Source organism: Abrus precatorius, unplaced genomic scaffold, assembly GCF_003935025.1.
Source record: "Abrus precatorius isolate BTA unplaced genomic scaffold, Abrus_2018 Scaffold7, whole genome shotgun sequence".
Lineage (NCBI taxonomy): Eukaryota > Viridiplantae > Streptophyta > Magnoliopsida > Fabales > Fabaceae > Abrus > Abrus precatorius.
This window is the reverse complement of record NW_020874417.1, coordinates 21,951,046-21,971,361: the sequence shown is the minus strand read 5'-3', so window position 1 is coordinate 21,971,361 and position 20,316 is coordinate 21,951,046. Positions and strand designations below refer to the sequence as shown.

At 30.7% G+C, this 20,316-nt stretch overlaps 1 protein-coding gene and 1 non-coding gene across 2 annotated transcripts; one reads left to right on the top strand and one right to left on the bottom strand.

Annotated features, from left to right (window-relative positions):
• Positions 1–10,224: 10,224 nt before the first annotated feature.
• On the bottom strand, positions 10,225–13,993 carry LOC113871173 (sucrose transport protein SUC8-like). The gene is made up of 4 exons (XM_027508046.1): positions 12,702–13,993; positions 11,238–11,301; positions 11,014–11,057; positions 10,225–10,603 (listed from the first exon to the last, which is right to left on the bottom strand). Exons 1-4 carry the CDS (start codon positions 13,932–13,934, stop codon positions 10,421–10,423), a joined length of 1,524 nt encoding a protein of 507 aa, XP_027363847.1. The 5' UTR covers positions 13,935–13,993; the 3' UTR covers positions 10,225–10,420.
• Positions 13,994–17,087: 3,094 nt separating this feature from the next.
• LOC113873923 lies at positions 17,088–17,194 on the top strand. The gene has a single exon (XR_003505989.1). It is a non-coding gene; the product is annotated as a small nucleolar RNA R71 (small nucleolar RNA).
• The last annotated feature ends 3,122 nt before the right edge of the window (positions 17,195–20,316 follow it).

Here is a 20,316-nt window from a genome sequence, read left to right as displayed (position 1 = left end):
ATAAAAAATATTAAAATAAATTATTGAATACAAATTTTTAAAATATAATTTGGATTGGTTTAATTTTGAAGTTTGTTATCAAATTAGTTCAAATTGTATTACGAGTTTCTTTTTCTTTTAATTTGTTGAAGTAATATTTACTTTATCATTGATTTAAAATAAACTAATATCTATAATTAAGTCAACGAAAATTAAAAATTGAATCAAGCATGTAATCTATAAGACCTATGTTTTATTTAGTTTGATTGAATTAACTAATTTTTTAACAATTAATCACAACTATTGTTACAACTATATATAAGGTGATTATGAATTTTGTATATTTGACTCAAATTAAAATAAATTTAACAACGTAGTTTGAATAATTAATTTGAAATCACTTGTATATATTGTTGACAGAATATTTTCTGCATTGACAATATATTTAATAATTTAAATTGATAAGATGCAAGCATGTAGGTTCGTAGTTGTTTCTACATATTATATGACAATTTATAGTATCACACAGCTATACTTTATGCTTTATAGGAATACTAACAACGCACTCTTTATTATTGGTTAAAATTTGTTAAAAATTAAAAAAAATAAGAGAAAAACATTAATTTAAGAATAAGAAAAAGTGGAACGTACATAGTTTTTGTTATTTTTAATAAATTTTAGCCAATAAGGAGTGTGTTACAAAGAATGTGTGTTGCTAGGGATGACAATGGATTAAGCACCTGATGAGAATCCGCAAAATTTATCCACAATGAGTAGGGTATTTATCCGCTACATGAATACGGGTACGAGTGTGCGTAAAAACCTGCAAATTTTAATGGAGATGGGTGTGAGTATGAGTATCTAAGTACCTACTCTGCCACACACACATATATATATATGCTTGAACTTTGTTCTATAACTATGTATTGAATTTTTATATTATTATACTACTTATATGAAGTTATATAAGATTAATATAAAAATATATTTAATAATAAAATATTTTTTTGTATTTATTTTGGTTTATATTTTTAATAAAAAAAATTATTTACTATTTTATATCATTTAATTAGGCTAATATAATTTAATTATTACATAGTTGATATGAGATTGACTTTTTAAAAAAAATATTATTTATATATGACACACATAAAATATTTTTCACATAAATATTTTTGTTAGTAAAATCATATTGATATTTAAATCATAAAGTGAATGATAAATAATAAACATATTGTAAATATTTTATAAATTTTACAGCTACTTACTATTACTGTAAATTTATTATTTGTTGATAATATTTAAATTTTATTTTTAATTTTAATTTAAAATAATATTTTTCTATGCAACATATGCATTACAAGCACAACTATAATATATTAAATTTAAATAATATTATTCTTACTATTTATTTACATTCAAAGAAGTTTTTGAAAAGATATAAAATATAAAAAATTATTGTTAATTTTTATTTGTTAGTTTTTTCTTTAGATAAAAAAGTATAATTTTTTTTATATACACATATATTTCTTTATTATAAAATTTTATTGTGACCATTTATCTTTCATTCAAATTATTTCTTTTAAAATTTATATACATTATAAATATTTAATTTATTAAAATAATTTTCAAAATTTTATATTTTTGACAAAATACTTTTTGTATAGTATGAGTTAAAAATGCTAGTGTATATATATATATATATATATATATATATATATATATTATACTTACAATTTCAAATTCAAAAGTTAAAAAAAAAATTTATGTATCCATTTTTCATTGTTAATACTTGAACTTCTCTACCCTAACTCTACTCTCATCCTTAATATCTGTCTCATTAAAACCTAACAACTATGAAACGTTATTCATTAGAGTTAGTTGTTAATACCGCCACAAGAGGTCACCAACTGATCCTACACAAAGGACCACCTATTGTGCAGATCTATTTCGTTGTCGCTCTGACGTTACCGATCGATGGAATCTCACACAAGATTTGGTTATCGTTGATAAATAACTTATGTGTTTAGTTTTGCTTATTGTTTCTAAGAATTTTAGTGTAAAAAATTATTGTATTAAGATATATTTAGCACTTGTGATATTTGAATATTTATTTTTTATCTATATTTATACCTTGTTTGATAACTACATATTAAATTTTTGTATTATTATGCTACTTATGTGAAGTTATATAAACATATTTTTTTCTCAAACAAGTGCGGGTAATGGATATAAGATAGGTATGTGGGTACCTAGAGGGTACGGATATGGATATTAATGTTCATACCCACGCAGGTATGTTGCTAGCATTACTCGATGTTTTATGGCTTTTCTAGATTTTTGACCTGGCTATCTCACTATGTTTTTTTTTTCTTGCCAAACGTTTTCTCTATGCAGTTCTCTCAATTTTGAGTTAGGGATGGTTTTTTGTTTTAATTTTGTTTCTTTTGGGTTGTTGTTGATTCATTAAGAATAAGAGTAATACTTTGCAAAATACTAGCAAAAAGTTTAACTTAAAATTCATCCTACTATGATTTAGAAACACAAATATACAAACAATACAACAACACAATGATAATAAAAAAAAAATCTTTAGAAAATTTAGGAAGACATAAGAAAGTTTCTCAAACCTTTATGGAAAAGAAAATCTAAATCTAATAAATGATACTTTAAATAAATAACATAGTATTATAGTTTATATGTTTAAACAATAATTTAGTTAAATTTAAGTAAATTAATCTAAAATCTATATCAAAATAAAGTTAAACATTAACTTAATTGTGATTTTATCATTTTTCTCAATATTTTTAAAAAATTATAATTTTGAACATCCTTGAGAGAATAATCGAACATACATCAACTTTCAAACAAAGATCCACAATCATAATAACATGCCATTTAAATACAACTACATCATCAAACAATTTGTCAAAAGTCGAATACCTTCAAACTCAGCTCTAATCGCATTTACATGCTATAATTACTTTAAAATATAAATCCTCTATGCTAGGGTTTGAAGTATGTCACCATATAATTATTTTGTACTATATATTTTTTATATATCCCATGCAAACGTCTCAAAATATAAAATATCATGCAAGCATCCATTTTTAAGTTTAGATTTTTGAAATAAATATTGTACAATCACATACTGTACAAGGAAAGTGTACAAAAATGAAATAAAACCCTATAGTTAAAGTTTTAAATGATATAGAACCTTCCTTATAGAGATTGTCCAAGGACCAAGTTCTTTCTATGTATTCAAAGTGAAGCACTTTTGAGAAGAGAGAAAATGAAGAAATAGAAGTGAGCTTAGAAGATTGAGCTCCAAGAAACTTATTTGAAATTAAAAGGAAAAGACGTCTGAGCTCTGATTGGAAGGTAGTTTAGAGTTTAGGAGAGTTATCTTTGAGAAAGGGAAGAGAGAATTAAGAGAGAAAAGTGAGAAGTGTTTGCTTGGATTGTAATGTAAGTTTTAGAATAAGAATTTTCTTAAATACCCCTTTTAGTCATGTATTTTTACTTGAGCGAGATGCATTCTCACCCAGAGACCCTTCTTGCTTGGGTGAGAACACCAGACAAAAAGATTACCCAATTTTTTATAATCTCACCTAAGCGAGATGCCTTCTCACCTGGACAAGATACCTTATTGCTTGAAAAAGAGGATAGTTATGACGATATTATCCATTCTTGCCCTGGGCGAGACTCATCTCACTTGAGTGAGGATGCCCTATAGCAAGTGGTTCAAAATGACTAGTCTTGCTTGAGCGAAATCTCTGACAATTTTTAAAATTTTAAAATTTTCTATTTTAAAAACAAAATGTAATAAATTGCAATAATAAAAATGAGAGTTTTACATCCTTTCCATAACTCATATGGTGTTTTACCTGTCTTTTTATGTAAAATTTATTTTTTTAAAAAACATGCCATTAATAAAGCTTCACCCCAAAATTATCAAGTGCATTAGAAGTAATTAAAAGAGCATTCATCATTTCCTTTAGAGTTCTATTTGTTTCTTTCAGCTATTTCATTAGATTAAGGTGAGTAAGGGGGTGTAACTTCATGAAGAATTCTTTCTTTTTTACAATAATCATTAAATAAAGTATGCTCACCACCTTTATCTGATCTAACTCTTTTAATCCTTTAATTTAATTGATTTTCTATTTATGCTCTATATAGAAGAAACATGTTAAAAGTCTCATCTTAATTTCTAAGCAAATATACTTCAATATATCTAGAAATTAAGTTTGCTCTAATACTAGGCACATGAAGCACTTTGTTGAGAGTCAAGTCTCGTTAGATGTGAGCTTCAGAAGAACCTTTTTTTTCCAATAACTTTAACAGTCCTTGAGTCACTAAGATACACTTGTTCTTCTTTATCTTCCATTAAATTGTAAGAGGTAAACATATTTTTGTTTGTATAGATGTGCTTGGTAGCCCTAGAGTCTACCATCCAATTATTCACATTGGCCATTAGCAAGACTTGAGAATGACCACAACTATAATGTTATCTCCTTCAACCAAATTTGCATTTAGTTTCAGAGGATTATTAATTCTCTTCCTATGTTTGCATTGAGCAGCATAATGACTTATTTTTCCATAAACAAAACAATTTCCTTTACCAATTTTGAAAGTAAGGTTATTCACTTTTGGAGCATCAGGTTTATTGTAATGAGACCTTTGGTTGGGTTCATTGTCATACCTTTTCTTATTTTCTTGTATCATATTTGCCTTAGATGCCATGCCTTTCTCCTTGTAGCCTTGATTTCCTTCTTATTTGTGTCCTCAATGATAATGTGGGTGATAATTTTGACTAGAGACAACTGTTTGTTCTTGTGCTTTAGTTGTTGCTTATAATCCTTCTAGGATTCTGCAAATTTTTCAATTAATAGTCCAACAAGAAAATTCTCAGGTAGTGTAATCTTCTTAACTTTCATGTCTTCTAGTAGCTTGTGATATTCATTCATATAAGTCTTGATGTCTTCTTCATTGTTCATCTTCCACTTATAGTAGTGTTCGATGATGAACTTCTTCCTTTTGGCATCCTCAACAATATATTTGAGAATCAGAGACTCCCAAATATTATTGATTTCCTTATAAGAACAATAAACATCAAACAATTCGTTAGATAATGTATTGATGTCTACGAACCTTGTTAGCAGAAGTCCTGTCTTCCAGAACATATATATCAATTTTACGGTAGCAGATGAATCTAGTTTTAGGTGTGTGAGAGCATGATCTATGCAGTGTAAGTCAAGAGCAGAATAGACATGCTCCTCATCGTTTGAAGTTTTTTCCTTGAAACATCTATATCTTTGACACATCTGGAAAATGTTTTGAATACTTGGCTGCAGGAACAATTGGGGTAGGTGAATTCACATTGAGTCCATCAATTTCATGGTTATTTGAAGCATTTTTTATGGAGGTTTCATTGTTTGTTGATTCAGACATAATTCTTGAAATTGATGTAAAATTTTGACTCAAAATAATTGCACAAAATTAGTTTGAGGCATGTAGAACACTATCCTCAAAGGATTATTCCAGTGTAATCAAAAATTCTCTAAGATTCATCAAACTCTTCTTGGCTGAAGACCGAAGCTATCAAGAACTAGAAAGAGATAGTTTTGTAACCCAAAAAAAATAAATAATAAGAAAAAAGTGTTGTGTACTATTTTCCAAGGGGAAGAATCTTCTCACATTAGTGTAAGTCAAAAAATTCTTATACTCAATCTAAAATTTTTATTTAACTGACATCTAATAGTCGTTGAAGTAATAAATTATAACCCGTTAGATGTAAGTTTTATATATATATATATATATATATCACCCTAACGACTAACGAATTGTAACATTACATATAACTGTTCTTACACATTACGTGTAAATGTCCACCCACACATAAATATTAGTATTAATAACAATTAATTTTAAATAATAAAATAAAAATAATAATTAATATATTAAGTATATTATTTTCCAGCAATAATTTATTTATTCATTGATGATTCATATTTTGTATTCACATTTATAGCCTTATTGCATCTTCCAAAATATCTTTCCTTCTTTATTTATTTCATTTAACATGTTTTTGCATTTCTTACATTAAATTAGAGTTTTCATATTTCATATTTTTGCTATTCTGACCTTTGTCTACTATTTCGACCATAACTTTTTATGTAGATCTCCTTTTTTGCTGATTCTTTCTGCAATGGATTCCTAACTTTTTGGACTTCAATTTGGACATATGAATTCAAAGCTATTTTCTATTAATTTTTGAAGTTCAGACTTAAAACATACATTTTATATTTAGGCTTTTATTTTAATTACTTGCACAGCCTAGGCCCATTTATTTTTGTTTTCATTTAAGACTAATATGTATAGGGGTCAAAAGGTTAATTTTCGACTACTTCCTTTTCATAATTTCATTTTTCTGTAAAGATTTTTTCTCGCTTTTGAGAGAACCTTTTTTATCGTTTCATTCACTTGTCTTTTTTCGGATTATGCTACGTTCTCAACTATTATTTTCTCGCGAATCATCTTGTCACAAGCGTGGGCTGCCAGATCGATTGATCATTCCGAGTTTGTCTTTTTTACTTTTTCACAATTCTTGAGTAAGATTGGTGGATGCATAATTTGATTGAATTTGATTTTATTCTTGAGTGTAATATTGATCGATTGATTTCTTTTGCATTTGAGATTTAGGCAAATTTGGTATAGTAATCCTAGTTCATGCCTGTGATTCATGATTTTAATTGCATTTGTCTTAATTGCATTTATTCGTTTTAATCTGCATTTGTTTTTCGATTTCTGAGTTTTGCTTCTAATTCATTTCATTTTTGTTTTCCATTTCGTTTCATTTCATTTCATTTTCAATTCATTTTTGTTTTTTTGGGTTAAATTATTTTTTGTTTTCATTTTTAAAATTCCTTTTCGTTTTTAAATTTGTTTTTGTCTTTAGATTCATTTTCATTTTTATATCCATTTTCATTTTTAGATCTGTTTTTGTTTAAATTACTTTTGTTTTGCTTTTAATTCATCTTTGATTTCTGGGTTCAATTCGTGTTCTTTTAATTGGCTTTAATCTGTGTTTTTGTTTTTAATCTGCATTCAATTGTTTTGATTTGCATTTGTTTTAATTGCTTTCGTTCTTTATTTAATTCTAGGTTAATTCGTTTTCTATATTTTTTTGGGAGTTTAATTCAATTCTTTGTAGCCAATTTATGTTTCTGTTTAATTTCTTAAAAATCACCCTCAATCTAATTACTATTGCATGTTTAAAAATTAGAAACATAATGAATTTATGTTCTTGTAAAATGACCAAGATTTGCTCTTTATATTGAAAAATTATTTGAGTAATTTAATTTTATTTGAAACTATTATGACGTGATTGTCATTCATATATATATATATATACATGTGCTAACTTGAATTGATTGATTGAAGCTTTATTCATATAGATTGAAATTAAAAAATTATACAAATTATAGTGAATTTATTAAAAAGTTAAACAACGAAAAATATATGACATTATGAATACTATTTGCAATGATTTTGTATCGTATGTAAAATATTATTTTATTATGAAAGATATATTAATATTTTTTTCTATAATATTTATTCACATAGGCATTATTTCTCATACGTAATTTAAATTATACTTTATTTATGATAAAGATGATCGTGACTGCTTGAATCGCTAATCTGAATTTTTTTATGCTCTAGTTAAGATAAGTGCATAGCATATTTATTTCTAGCCAGATATCAAAGTATAAATATTATTAAGAATCATCATAAAAAAATATATTATTAAGAACTATTTTCACGATTATATATATCTCACTGAGTTTCCGATTTATATATAGCAATGCTAAATGACAAACTATCCACACTAAAATGAAAAACTAGTGGTAGTGGATAATGTCCGACACGTAGGAAGATTCATGTTGCACCATCAGTGGCTTATAGTAATAATTCATGTCTCTGCTCAAGCAAAGTACGAGGTTTTCTTCCACAACAATAACACTAGCTTATCACCTATACGTGGCTCTTAGCAAGCAATTTGCGAAAATTCCGCGAAGCTTTACCGCGTTCCATAGCCAGAGACATTGGAAAGCCACCGTGGCACCGTAGTTATTATGTGTATACAATGAAAGCACAAAAATTTTTTTCCTCTATAACACATCTTATCATAATATATTCAATTTAATTCAAAATGCAATATGCTTAGTCCTACATATATTTATGATAATATGTTTGCCATGGTGACTCCAATTCCTGATTACTCCATTTGCTTTAAAACTCGTTAACAATTAAACATCAAGCTAGACATTTGTAATGATGGGAGTGTTTAGTAATTGGCAGCAAGTACACATTATGTGCATGAAATTTGTATTACAGTTGACTGATGGATCTACGATTTTATCTGTGATTGTATCACAATTCAATAGTTGTTTGAAGCTTTCGTAGGTACTATTCTAGAAGTAGTAAATAGGAAGTTATTTGGTTGGTTTCAGTATTTGATTTGTATATGATGACATGGAACCAAACAATAGTTATTGACACTCTAAGTTATGTTTGTAAATTGAGTTTTGAAGAGAAAAAAATAAGATAAATATTTATTTTTATATTAAAATTATTTTAACATATTAACATTATATTAATTTTTTATTTTATTTTATTAAAAAATGATATTATTAAACATTTATTAGACAAATTTTGCTCTGATCTCCTTTAATTTCTCTTCAAATCGCCTAACTTTCAAACACACCTTATAGAACCCCGTTCCGATCTCAACTGCAGCCATTTACTTTTTGGCTCTTTTCTGCTAAATTAATAAGCTTATCCTTTCATTCATACTCTAAGATTCCTTTAGCTTTTTTTTAAATGATTCAGGTATCTGATATGTTACTCCTGTGAACATATATGGCCTTGGTCCAACTACAACCAACATTTAAATTTCCATTCATACACCTATTATTGACTACTGATACGAATTATATGGAAACTTCCTACACATAAATCATGTAATATTTTCCATGTTGTTTATCAGAAATTCTTTAATTCTTGATGAAATTGCTGTTTTCTAACAGCTAACTTAAACGATAAAATTTTCAAGTTCCAATGACAAAATGAAATGACTTAAACGATGAAATTAGGAAGTTCCAATGAAAAATATGAATTATTATTTTATCTTTATTTCTGCTCCCCAATATAGTCAATTGCATAAAAGGGCTGCCAAATATTTGACAAAACAACTTACCAATACCATCAGTTATGTCGCTTAAGGAGTTTGTACTAAGGAAGTCGAGAACACAGCATATAAACTATTGATCAAATATTCTACCTTCATTGGGAAACTATGCTTTCTCATATACAAATACACATACTATGACTGAAAAGTTTTTCAATCTGAAAGTGAGCAATACTGGACATCTTAACGCCATACATCGAAGCTCTGAACTTTTCGGGTTTCATGTGAAAGACAGCTGGTTATTGATGGGGAATGGTGGTGATCTTTGTGTGTGGTTGTCCTTTTATTTGAACGTGTCTTAAAACCTCTCCTTTTGTTTGCCGGTTTTCCAATATCATTCTAACAGGGAGATAAGTTTTAATAATAGTTTTGTAACTTATCCCAATAAGCTTTTAGCTTTTTCAATTGACTTGACTTTGTAACAGATCAATAAATTTTAACATAAATTTATAACCTTTTGGCATAATTATGTAGTAACCCTTTTCTATTAATAATGCATCACAATGCTCTCTCTCTCTATTTCTCACCTTTTTTTCCCCTTACCGTCACGTTCTTTTCTCTTCTATGTCATCCACATCCTTTACCTTCTCACCCACAATTCAAAATGGGTTACTCTGCCAAGAAATTTGTAAGTATCTAATAAAAAATATAGAATAAAAAAAAAAGTTACGCCATTTTCCTTGTCTTGGAAAGAATACCTAATTAGTATTACCCCTTGATTCTACTCGCATTACTTTCTAGTATTTCTTTTCTTTGCATAAAACTGCGTTAGTAAATTATTTATATAATTTTACTAAATAAAAGATCCAAAACTATGCTCAACTCTTCCAATTGCCAGCAATCTAATAGCTATATATAGTTCAAAACAAGTGTGTGCTCCCGGTGTAAGAAAAGGGCAAATTAGGGAATACCAAAGTACAAGGTTCAGTAAAAATAATTCGTATGTTGGCGCAAATACCCCGACTCATTTCAAAACGCTTTAATACTACTGTAATGTGAAGCATTACTTTTAATTTTTTCCTGTCTTACCACACCAAATTACTATACAAATAATATGATTGATGGAATGCCGCAAAAATGGCAATGGAAACATTAGGTGCACATGCATGAACTTGAAATGAAAAGAGCCTATCCATTTTTCCATGTCAAAAGCATGGGACAAAAATGAAACATGTAAAAAAGCTATATATATTAATGGAAACCCCCTGCCGGAAGGGTTGAAACCTTGGCCACGTCCGCTGGCTTTGGAGTTGGCAACAGCACCACTGCCATCACGGCACTCACGGCGGCTGCCACAGCACCCACCACAAAAGCCGGCAAGTTTCCACCGCCAAACAAAGCATCCCACGGTCCACTTAGTGCCGCCACTACCAACTGCATTATTTGCGTGTTTTAGTCAAATAATTCCTAAAATAACATCATTCTCAATTAAATATATTTTTTGTCTCTCAAAATTTACTGTTGCGCCATTTTTTTATGACACATGTCGCTTTTTTGTAAAGGCACGTCAGTGAAAAAGCAAACTTTGTAATTTTAAAATGTAGAAACTAAAATAAAAACAAAATCAAAATTTAATATATTCTAAAAAATTACAAGATTAAAAATTTATTCTTAATTTAACTACTGAATTACATTTTTATAATCTTCAACAAATTTCAGTCTGAGAAACTATTAAAACAATTGTCTTGGCAAATGTATTCTTAGAGAACTTCTCAACATTGTATGTACAATTCTTAATAAGTTATAAAATACTGTAATTAAGTGATAGACATATGAAGTCTAACCTGTGGCAGGACAATTGCAACATTGAGGACACCCAAAGATAAACCTGAAATTTGTGAAGCAAAAATGAAGTTAATACATTTTTTATTCACAACTGATTATATATTAGCTGATAAATTCTATAATTGTTTTTACTAAGTACATGTTTTAATAAAGCTTAATTATTTTAAGAAAAAATTTCATAAAATTTACTGATAATTATGCTTAATGGTACGAATTGCTTTACCTTGGCCTGCTCCTGTAGTGCTGGAGTATATAGATGCTAGAGCAAATGGAACGCTGTAAGTAATCTGGGCAGACACACAGTCAAGAGAATATTTTAGTTTACTGTTAATTATTTTCACATGTATTTCTTGTAACATTGTTAAGGAAAAAGAAACGAAGAAAAGCTAAGTGATGAAATTAAAAAGAGAGAAAAAAAAATTAAAAAGAAGCTAAGTTTTCTTCGTTTACTAACAGTCAATTGCTAACGTCACTTTCTTGTGTCGTCAAGCCCCTCAACCCTCCATAAAAACATGGATCTTTATTACATGTATATTTTGAGTAATGATCCGTTGACATTTTACTTGTTGACGCGGAATGAACAGATCAGGAAGAAAGAGATAAGAAAAAAATATATAAATATTCAAATATTCTTTTCAGTGCTTTGTTATATATTTAGAGTGTCATTAATAGGCTGTAAATTAAGTAAAGTAATACTTACCAACAATTGATAGGCCGTAAAAGTGCAACAATAATAATAATAATGATAAAGGATAACGGTAAAAATTTCTCGGGATCAATAATTTACTTGTGCAAAACAAGCATACCAAATCTCAAACAATAAACCACAGTTTTGACACACACATGAAAATATTTCAGATTCATACATAAGAAATTTTACTTTTAAATTAGTTATAAAAAAATTATTAAAATTCCCTATCATTGCACAGATTTATAAATATTAATTCTTTTAGTGTGTGATACAATCTAAATGCATATGTATTTTATAAACAATTATAGAAAAAACTTAATTTTGAAAAATCTTACATTTTAATTAATAAAATCATAAAAGTATTCAATGCTTTTAATTTTGAAAATTATTAAAATTTAATTAATAAAATATTAATTTTAAAACGATACATAAAATCACATTATATGTCATTAATTAAATTAAATATTGATTATAATAATTAAGGAAAATATAAATTTTATTTGATTGGACAACTAATTAGAGAAGTGAAACGTAAAACAATTAATTTTTTCAGTAGAATAAACAATCATGGAATAAAATAATCTTATACCATCTTAAAAATGATCTTTATGATCATTTAAGGACACTTATTACGAATTAAGTATTATATATTCTCTTACTAAATTATCTTAAAAGCATTTAAAGATTTAAAACTTTTGAAACATTTTCTAAATCACTTAAATAGCATTTAATGATTTTGAAAATTTGAAATGTTTTTTAAATTCAAAAAATGGAGTGCGTTTAAAGCCTCTGGATAAGTTTTGATTGAAAAAAAAAATTTAATTCATTATATTAAAATTATAAAAATGCAATAAAAAAAAAAAAATATATATATATATATATATATTTAATAATTTAATTATTAGTTTTGGTTGCTTGAAAAAAAATCTTAAAAGTGAAAAGAAAGTTAGAAAAGATTTCTTAAATCTCCAAAAATGGTAAGAATTAAAAGCATACCGCAAGAGGGACACCAAGGACGGAGAAAAAAGCCAAGGCGCCAGCTTTCACGCCGTGAGAGGGGCTACCAACGGCAACGCCGTTAAAGTGCCGTTCATGCTGAGCAGCCTTGGTGATGACCACCGTCATGGCCATGCAAACGGCGAGAATAACGTTAACGATGCCCCACAACCACTTAACGCCCCCAACGAAACGACCCAACGGTTCCACCCCTAACGACATGAAAGCCAGAACCACGGAATTGAGCAAGAGCCCCAACGCCCCAGCACGCACTCCCGAATCGTATGCTTTGTCCCCCACGTTACCACCGTACACCTCACGCCCCATCCAATCAGTGTCGAACAACACGTACGGGAACCACGCCACCCAATTAATAGCCGTCACCAGCATCAGCATCCACATCGGCTTCTGGAGCCCCTTAAACGCACCAAACAATTCCCCGAAACACGTAAACGGTGACCCCGGTACCGCGTCGTTTCCTTCATTATTATTATCACCACCACAACGTGGTGTAATTGGAGGGTCGTTTACGCAAACGAGCGCAATAAGAGAGAGAACTAAAAGAAGTAAAATTGAAAGGAAGAAACAGCTTTTGAGATTAGCGCAGAAGACATCGCAGGCTTTGGTTTCCGTGAAATGAAAGAGACGGTGGAGGTTGTCGTAAGACCCGGCAGCGTATCCGAGTACGTTACCGATGGCCATGAAGAATGAGAAGAAGGCGTTGGCCGTTCTCGTTTTGCGGTGGTCGCCGGCGGCAAGGTCGCCGAGGAAGGCGCGGCAGGGGCCTTGGAGCATGTTGTTAGCGACGTCGAGGATCCAGAAGCCGACCACGAAGAACCCGACGGCGCGTGGACGAGTCTTTCTGGTGATATCGTCGCCGAGGGCGTGGCCGAGGTCGGCGGCGAAGCCGATGAGGAAGACGGCGAGGGTGACGGCGAGGGCGCCGGCGAGGATAAACGGGCGGCGGCGACCGAAGCGAGAGGTGCAACGGTCGCTAGAGTAACCCACTATGGGCTGGACAAGCAGGCCGGAAATTGGGCCGCAGAGCCAGATGAAGGAGGCCCAAGCGTGAGGCACTCCGAGCGTCTGAACGTAAGGGGTTAAAAGGGATAACTGTAAGGCCCAACCGAATTGCACACCGGCGGCAATTGATGCCACGGCGATCATCTTTCGGAACGGGCTTGGGCCGGGCTGCGGTGCCTCCACGTGAAGGGAGGAGGGAGATGGCGTCATTGTTGAAGAGAGAGAGAGAGAGAGAAAATGTGTGGGTTTTAGAAGCTGAGTGTGTGAGTGTAGGTGAAAAGGAATGAGGTAGAGTTGGTGAATTTATAGCGTGTGAGGGAGAGGTCAACAACATAAGTACGTGAGTAGTGAGGATGAGAACAGAGGGGTGGACGGCTATGCTTATCCGTTTGTCCAGTGTTGAAAAGTGTAATAATCGGTTGGGGTGGGGTTTGTGCTTCGTATTTTGGAGCTCCTCATTAAATGTTGAATTATTCTGTTACTGCTTAATTGTTTTTCCATAATCCTCTCTATTTCTCACTACTCTACTTTCAGAAACGTAAATAAATTTATATTTATTATTTAATAAATACTAATTTATTATTATTGTTACATTTTTATTTTTATTTTTATTTCTTTTACATTTAACTTACACTTACATTTGCTTTTTTAGTCTATTGCTTTTCACTTATCTACCTTCACACTCAACTGTCAATCAGATAATTTTTCTAAACCTATTAATTGAATGATCTCGACATTGAGGATTAACTTACACTGGCAGAGAGAAGCATAACGTATCGTGCATGAGCTTTGTTTTTTCAAGGTGAAATAAAATATTCCATATAGGACAAATTCATGTTTAAGAGCATAAATTATATTTATGATAAGCACTTATTTTTTTTTATCAATATTCATTTAATGAGTTCACATTTTTTAAAATAAAATAATTTAAATCGAAGAGTAGGTTTGTGAAATAACGCTATATTATGTTCACATACGTATATAATTAATATATAATTTATTTATTTAACAATAAGTTCTGTCAACCTTACCGTGTATTTTTAAACTGATAATAATAACAAATCATGAGCAGATATTAATTTTAAGTCTTTTAGACCTAAAGAGACCGTGCATGTGATTTTTTTAACCTTAAATCAAAAGAATTGATCAAATATTTTATAAAATAAATAATCAATTTATCTGCGTAACAATTAAATCATAAAATTTATTAAACTTGATTTATTATTTATACAGACTGATATTATATATGATTTATATAGTCATATAAATATTTATAATGCAATATGTACAAACTATCAAATATTGAAAATAATAGCATTATTTTTTTAAAAAAAATTTAATGTTTAGTCATCTATAATTAGATGCAGGTAAGTTTCATTGTTTGAGTGCATAGAAACTGATAAACTTATTATTTTATCAAATGCTTTATCATTTTAGTTTAATAAACTTTCATCGATTTTATTTTTTATTTCTCTCCTTTTATCATATTATTTATTAGTTTGTTTTTATTCTCTTCTTTCTACATATTTCCTTCTCTCCCTTTATTTTTCTAAAACATCTTAAAGAATGTTAATTTTTTATGCTTCGATACAATGCTTTAAAAAGAATTTTTAAGAAACTAAAATTTTCAAAATTATTTTTTTAATGAAGTTTCTTATCAAAACATTTCCATTCGAAAGGTGTGAATCTATTCTTAGAGGTGAAAATTTTTATATAATATACAAATACAATTATATCTCTCAATATTTTTAAATCTAACTCCTTATTTTATGTTTTTATTTTGTCATTATATATTTAAAATTTGTATTACTAACTTACTAATTTTGTCAGCTATTAATTAAGTTTATCAAATTATTCAAAATTAAATGTTCAATATGACTACTGAAAATATTCATTTAGAATTAGAACTTAGAAATAATATATATATATATATATATATATTATTTATTTTAAGTTAAAAGTAAAATTAAGAAAATAAAATTAATCTTAAACATTTGTAAGTGATAAATAAATAAAAATAAAAAGAATATTAAATAATATTTTATCATTTTTGTTTAATTTTTTATAATTTTTATTTTTTAAAATAAATCTAAAACATAAAAATCTCTCATTTAAAGTAAGATAATAATAAAAGTTGTGATTAATAATAGCTATCCCAGTGATAGCCCCTATGATTGACAATAAAGTGAGAGTAGATATGGCAACAACAATGACAATAGCATAGTAGTAGTAACAGTGGTCAATGATAGTCAATTGTCATATAGGAAATAATGATGTCAAAGTGATAGAAGAGGAAAAAATGAATATGTTAATCAATGGCAAGAACCACACTCTTAACAATTATAACAATAGTAGTCATAATAATAAATGGTGGTGGTAATTAGGGTGGCAAGCAATAATGGTGAAGCAATAGTGGAAGTGATAAAAGTATGATGGTATTAGTGGTGAATGTTTGTAATAGTAATGATCGACAATATGGAGCAGTGGTTGAAAGATTTAGTGCTTACAAAGATGATGGCCCATAAAGTCCATATTTTAGCACTCCTTTAGAGCTTATTCTTATGCATTTATTCTCAATTTTGAATAAGCTTTACATTGATTATGCTATTAATTGTCACAGTTAGCTGGCTAAGGGTTTTGGAGAATTACTAGGCATTTTGATCATGATTTAAGGAGAAAACAGCCAAGCATGCCATTGCTCTTTGATAAGCACAACCGTGCTTTGAGCTTAAGCTCGGTCGTGCATGTTGACTGAGTCCTCATCTCAGCTCTGATTTCTGCAAACCTCTTATCTTCCCTCTCAATCTGTTGTTCCATCTGTGCCTCAAGTTTTGCTATTCTCTTGTCAGAGCTATGCACGTATTGCATCATTTGTTCTTGAAAATTGGATTGAAATCTAGGAGCTTCTCTTCTTTCTAGCTTCTCCCCTTGATTTTGCACATGGGGGGGTAAATAGGGCGCATTTTGATTTCCTTGGCGGCTTTCCCAAGGAGTTGTATTGCTATTGCGCCATCCTGGGTTATAATTATTACCCATAAAGTTTGCTTCCTCTTGATCAAACTCTGTATTATGCGCCAACTTTGTGGGTTGATCTTGTGCTCTCATTAAGCACTCCAGTTGCTTTGTGAGAGTTGTCATTTGGCTTACTAGTGGGTTGCTGCTCTCTGCTTGATAGACTGGTGCAACTTCCTTTCTTTTGAGGTTATATGTGTCAGCTGTGTGCCACTGAAAGCTAGCAGATGTCATTTCATCTATCAATCTGTATGCGTCATCTGGGTCTTTCCTTATAAGAGATTCTTCTGCGGCGGCATCAATCGTGGTCCATACCCACTGTAAAAGATTTGCACTTGCCTCCAAATTGGAAAGTGATGGTGCGGACATCTTCTTAATAATTCCTCGAATCGCTCCCACGCCTCGAACAGTGATTCTGTCTCATTATGTTGGAAGCAACATATTTCTGTCATCAGCTTGGAAGATCTTGATGAAGGAAAATACTTTCCCAAGAACTGTTGAGTGAGATCCTCTCAAGTTGTGATGGAATTGGCTAGGAGTGAGGAAAACCATGCATTCACCCTTTCAGACACTGAGAATGGGAACAGGCGGAGTCGAATAGCATCCTTGGAGACTCCGTTGTATTTTATGGTGTCCGTCAACCGGAGAAACTTTGTCAGATGTAAATTGGGGTCTTCATTAGGCATGCCTCCAAACTGTATGGAGTTCTGAACCATGGTTATGAGTGCTAGTTTCAACTCAAAATTGTTTGCCTCCACATTAGGTGTCGCGATGCTTCCAGGAGTGCCTTTGGCATTGGGTGTCATGTAGTCTTGGATTGATCTCCTTCCCCCTGCCATTCTTTGCTCTCTTACTTCTTTTCTTTGTCTACGAACTGTCCTTTCAATCTCCAGATAAAATAAACAAGTTGTAGAACACTTAGAACGAGTGAGCATACATTAAAAGAAATTATGAAATAAGAAAAAAATTAAAATAAAATAAATACGAAAATTAAAAAAATAAAAATAAAAAATTTAACAATAAACAAAACAGAATTAAAATAAAATAAAATACAAATTGCTTAAATCAATTAAATTTAAGATTTTCTTAATATTGAAAAAGTAATCCTCGGCAATGGCGCTAAAAACTTGTTTGGAGGGCAAGTGTACCGATCGAGAAGTAATAAAGGGTTCTTTAAATTAAGTTCCCGAATTATCGTCCCACAAGGATTGTTTACCAATTACTAAGAATTTCCTAATTTAATTGTTTGAGCTTCAAATATGGGAGAATAATCAACACCAGAATTTAGAAAATCAATTATAAAACTAAGAGCAAGAAACACAAAGCACGTCTTGGTTACACTTATCGGAGAAAAACCTAGGGCATATTGGCGTTCTCATTCAATCTTTTATGTTATTTTTCTAATTAGATCTAAATTTAATTTCCTTGTGATTAATAATCATTCATATGAATACTATTAATATCCAATGGTCATGCAATATTAATATTCTTTTCTCTAAATTAACATCCCCAATGGTCATGCAAGACATCAATTTAAGAAAGCCTAAGGAGCCTATGAACTTTTTAATTTAATAACGATTAGAAGAAGAAGATTGGTTTGGTCTACCTAATCTTTCATCTTGTTTTATCCTATAGATCTATTAATTAATCGAGGTACGATTGTCTAATGTCACAACCTAAGGTTATAAACGTAATCCACTAAATCTCAGCAATACATAATAACCCCTCTTAAATAGGCATTCATGGATAACATCAAGGAAATCAACCTGTATTGATTGAGCATAATTCTTAACAATATAGTATTACAAAATATGACTTAGTTTGTCATTACAAATAATAATTACAGCAAAAGTCGAATACACGAGAATGTCCTAACATAATCTAATGTCTAAACCTCCGCTTTTCCATCAGCTACTCCTGTCAGCCTAGAAGCTGGAGCCTCACTTGCCTGATCTGCTCATGTACCGAGGTACGATCATCGCAGCACAAACATCACAACAACAGCAAATGCAAGGGTGAGCTTACAAAAAGAACAGCATATCAAGTAAAATAATCATAGCAAATCAACAAGAAAATAGTAATTATAGCCCATGCAGCCCAGCCCAACTCATGCTCATGCAGTAATGAGAAAACAGTATCCATCTGGCCTTTAACAGCACATTCAGCAGGTCCAGAGGAACTGTGCCAGTCCGGGAGTGACCCGTTCCTGTATTTGGATCCAGATAGTACAACTTAACTTTCTAAAGCCACATGACTACCCACCTAGCATGTGACACAACGCCTATCATGACAGCAAGACTGCACCCAGAAATGTAGCCTAGACTGTCGCTCTCTCGCTACAGTGAGAAGGCGACAGACACATGCCTTTCTCCTTGAGACCTCTCGCTACAGCGAGAATCCCCTCGCTATAGCGAGAAGGCCCTGCACCAGAACTTAGGCTATCCCTCTCATTTGAATTTAGCCACTATGCAATATATATATATATATATATATATATATATACACACACATATATATTCACATCAGCTCAACACATACTACATACAATTATAATTCAACAATCAACACAATAAGACAAGATAAACACATTCATTCATGGCAAGCATTACACTCAAGTCTTATCATTCTCAACACATATAACCCAAGGCATTACATCTAACGATGTAATTAATTAGGGTTAAGAGTGAGAAGCAATAAGATAAATTCTAATCACGAAACAAAAATCAAATTTAGATTCAATTATCAAAATCCCATAAATTCATAAATAATAATCCCCATAGCCCTAGCTATGGATTTAGTTACTCATATAGAAAGAAAGTGCTAAAACAATCAATAACATATCCATAATGAAGAGATATAGCAAACTAGAATATGAGATGAATCTTCGGTCTTCAAGTATGGTCACTTGAAGCTCCAGTCCACTTGAAGTTCCAGTCCCGCCAAGAGTGTGCTGATGATCCGTACAAGAGGAGTGGAAATGATCCAATATCTTGAAAGAAAAGTTATGTGTAAATTCGTGCTCAACCCAAAAATAGAAGAAGATTTTCACGATGACTTCCTCTCTTATTTATAGCATCTGAACTCCTTTAAAGTTGAGTGACTGCCGCAAACAAGCATGGTTATGCTGCTCATATGTACGGTTATGCATTACATCGAAGCACCCCCGTGCTTCACTGGAAGTGCTTATTGTTGTGATGTTCTTAAGCCCATTCATTTGGGCCCGAAATGCACTCGAAATCTACTCGTGGTCTCTTTATATCAAACTGCACAATTAATAAATAAATTAGTGTAAAACCCAATTAAAATAAAGGTCAAATATGAATAAATGAGCTGTAAAAGAGGGCCTAATTACAGACTTATCAACAAGCACGGCCATGTTCACCTTCTATTGCAACCAATTGGAAACCTTTTTTGAATTAGCGAAGGAGAATTTAAATTTGAATTCTAGATAGATTAGACCTCTAGTAGAGATATTAACCTTATCAACAAACTTTTTGGAAGCAACAATGTTATCTCTAGTAGATCCCAATTCTTATTTAAAGGACCTCAAGAGTAACAAATAGGGAACTTTGGTTTTGGC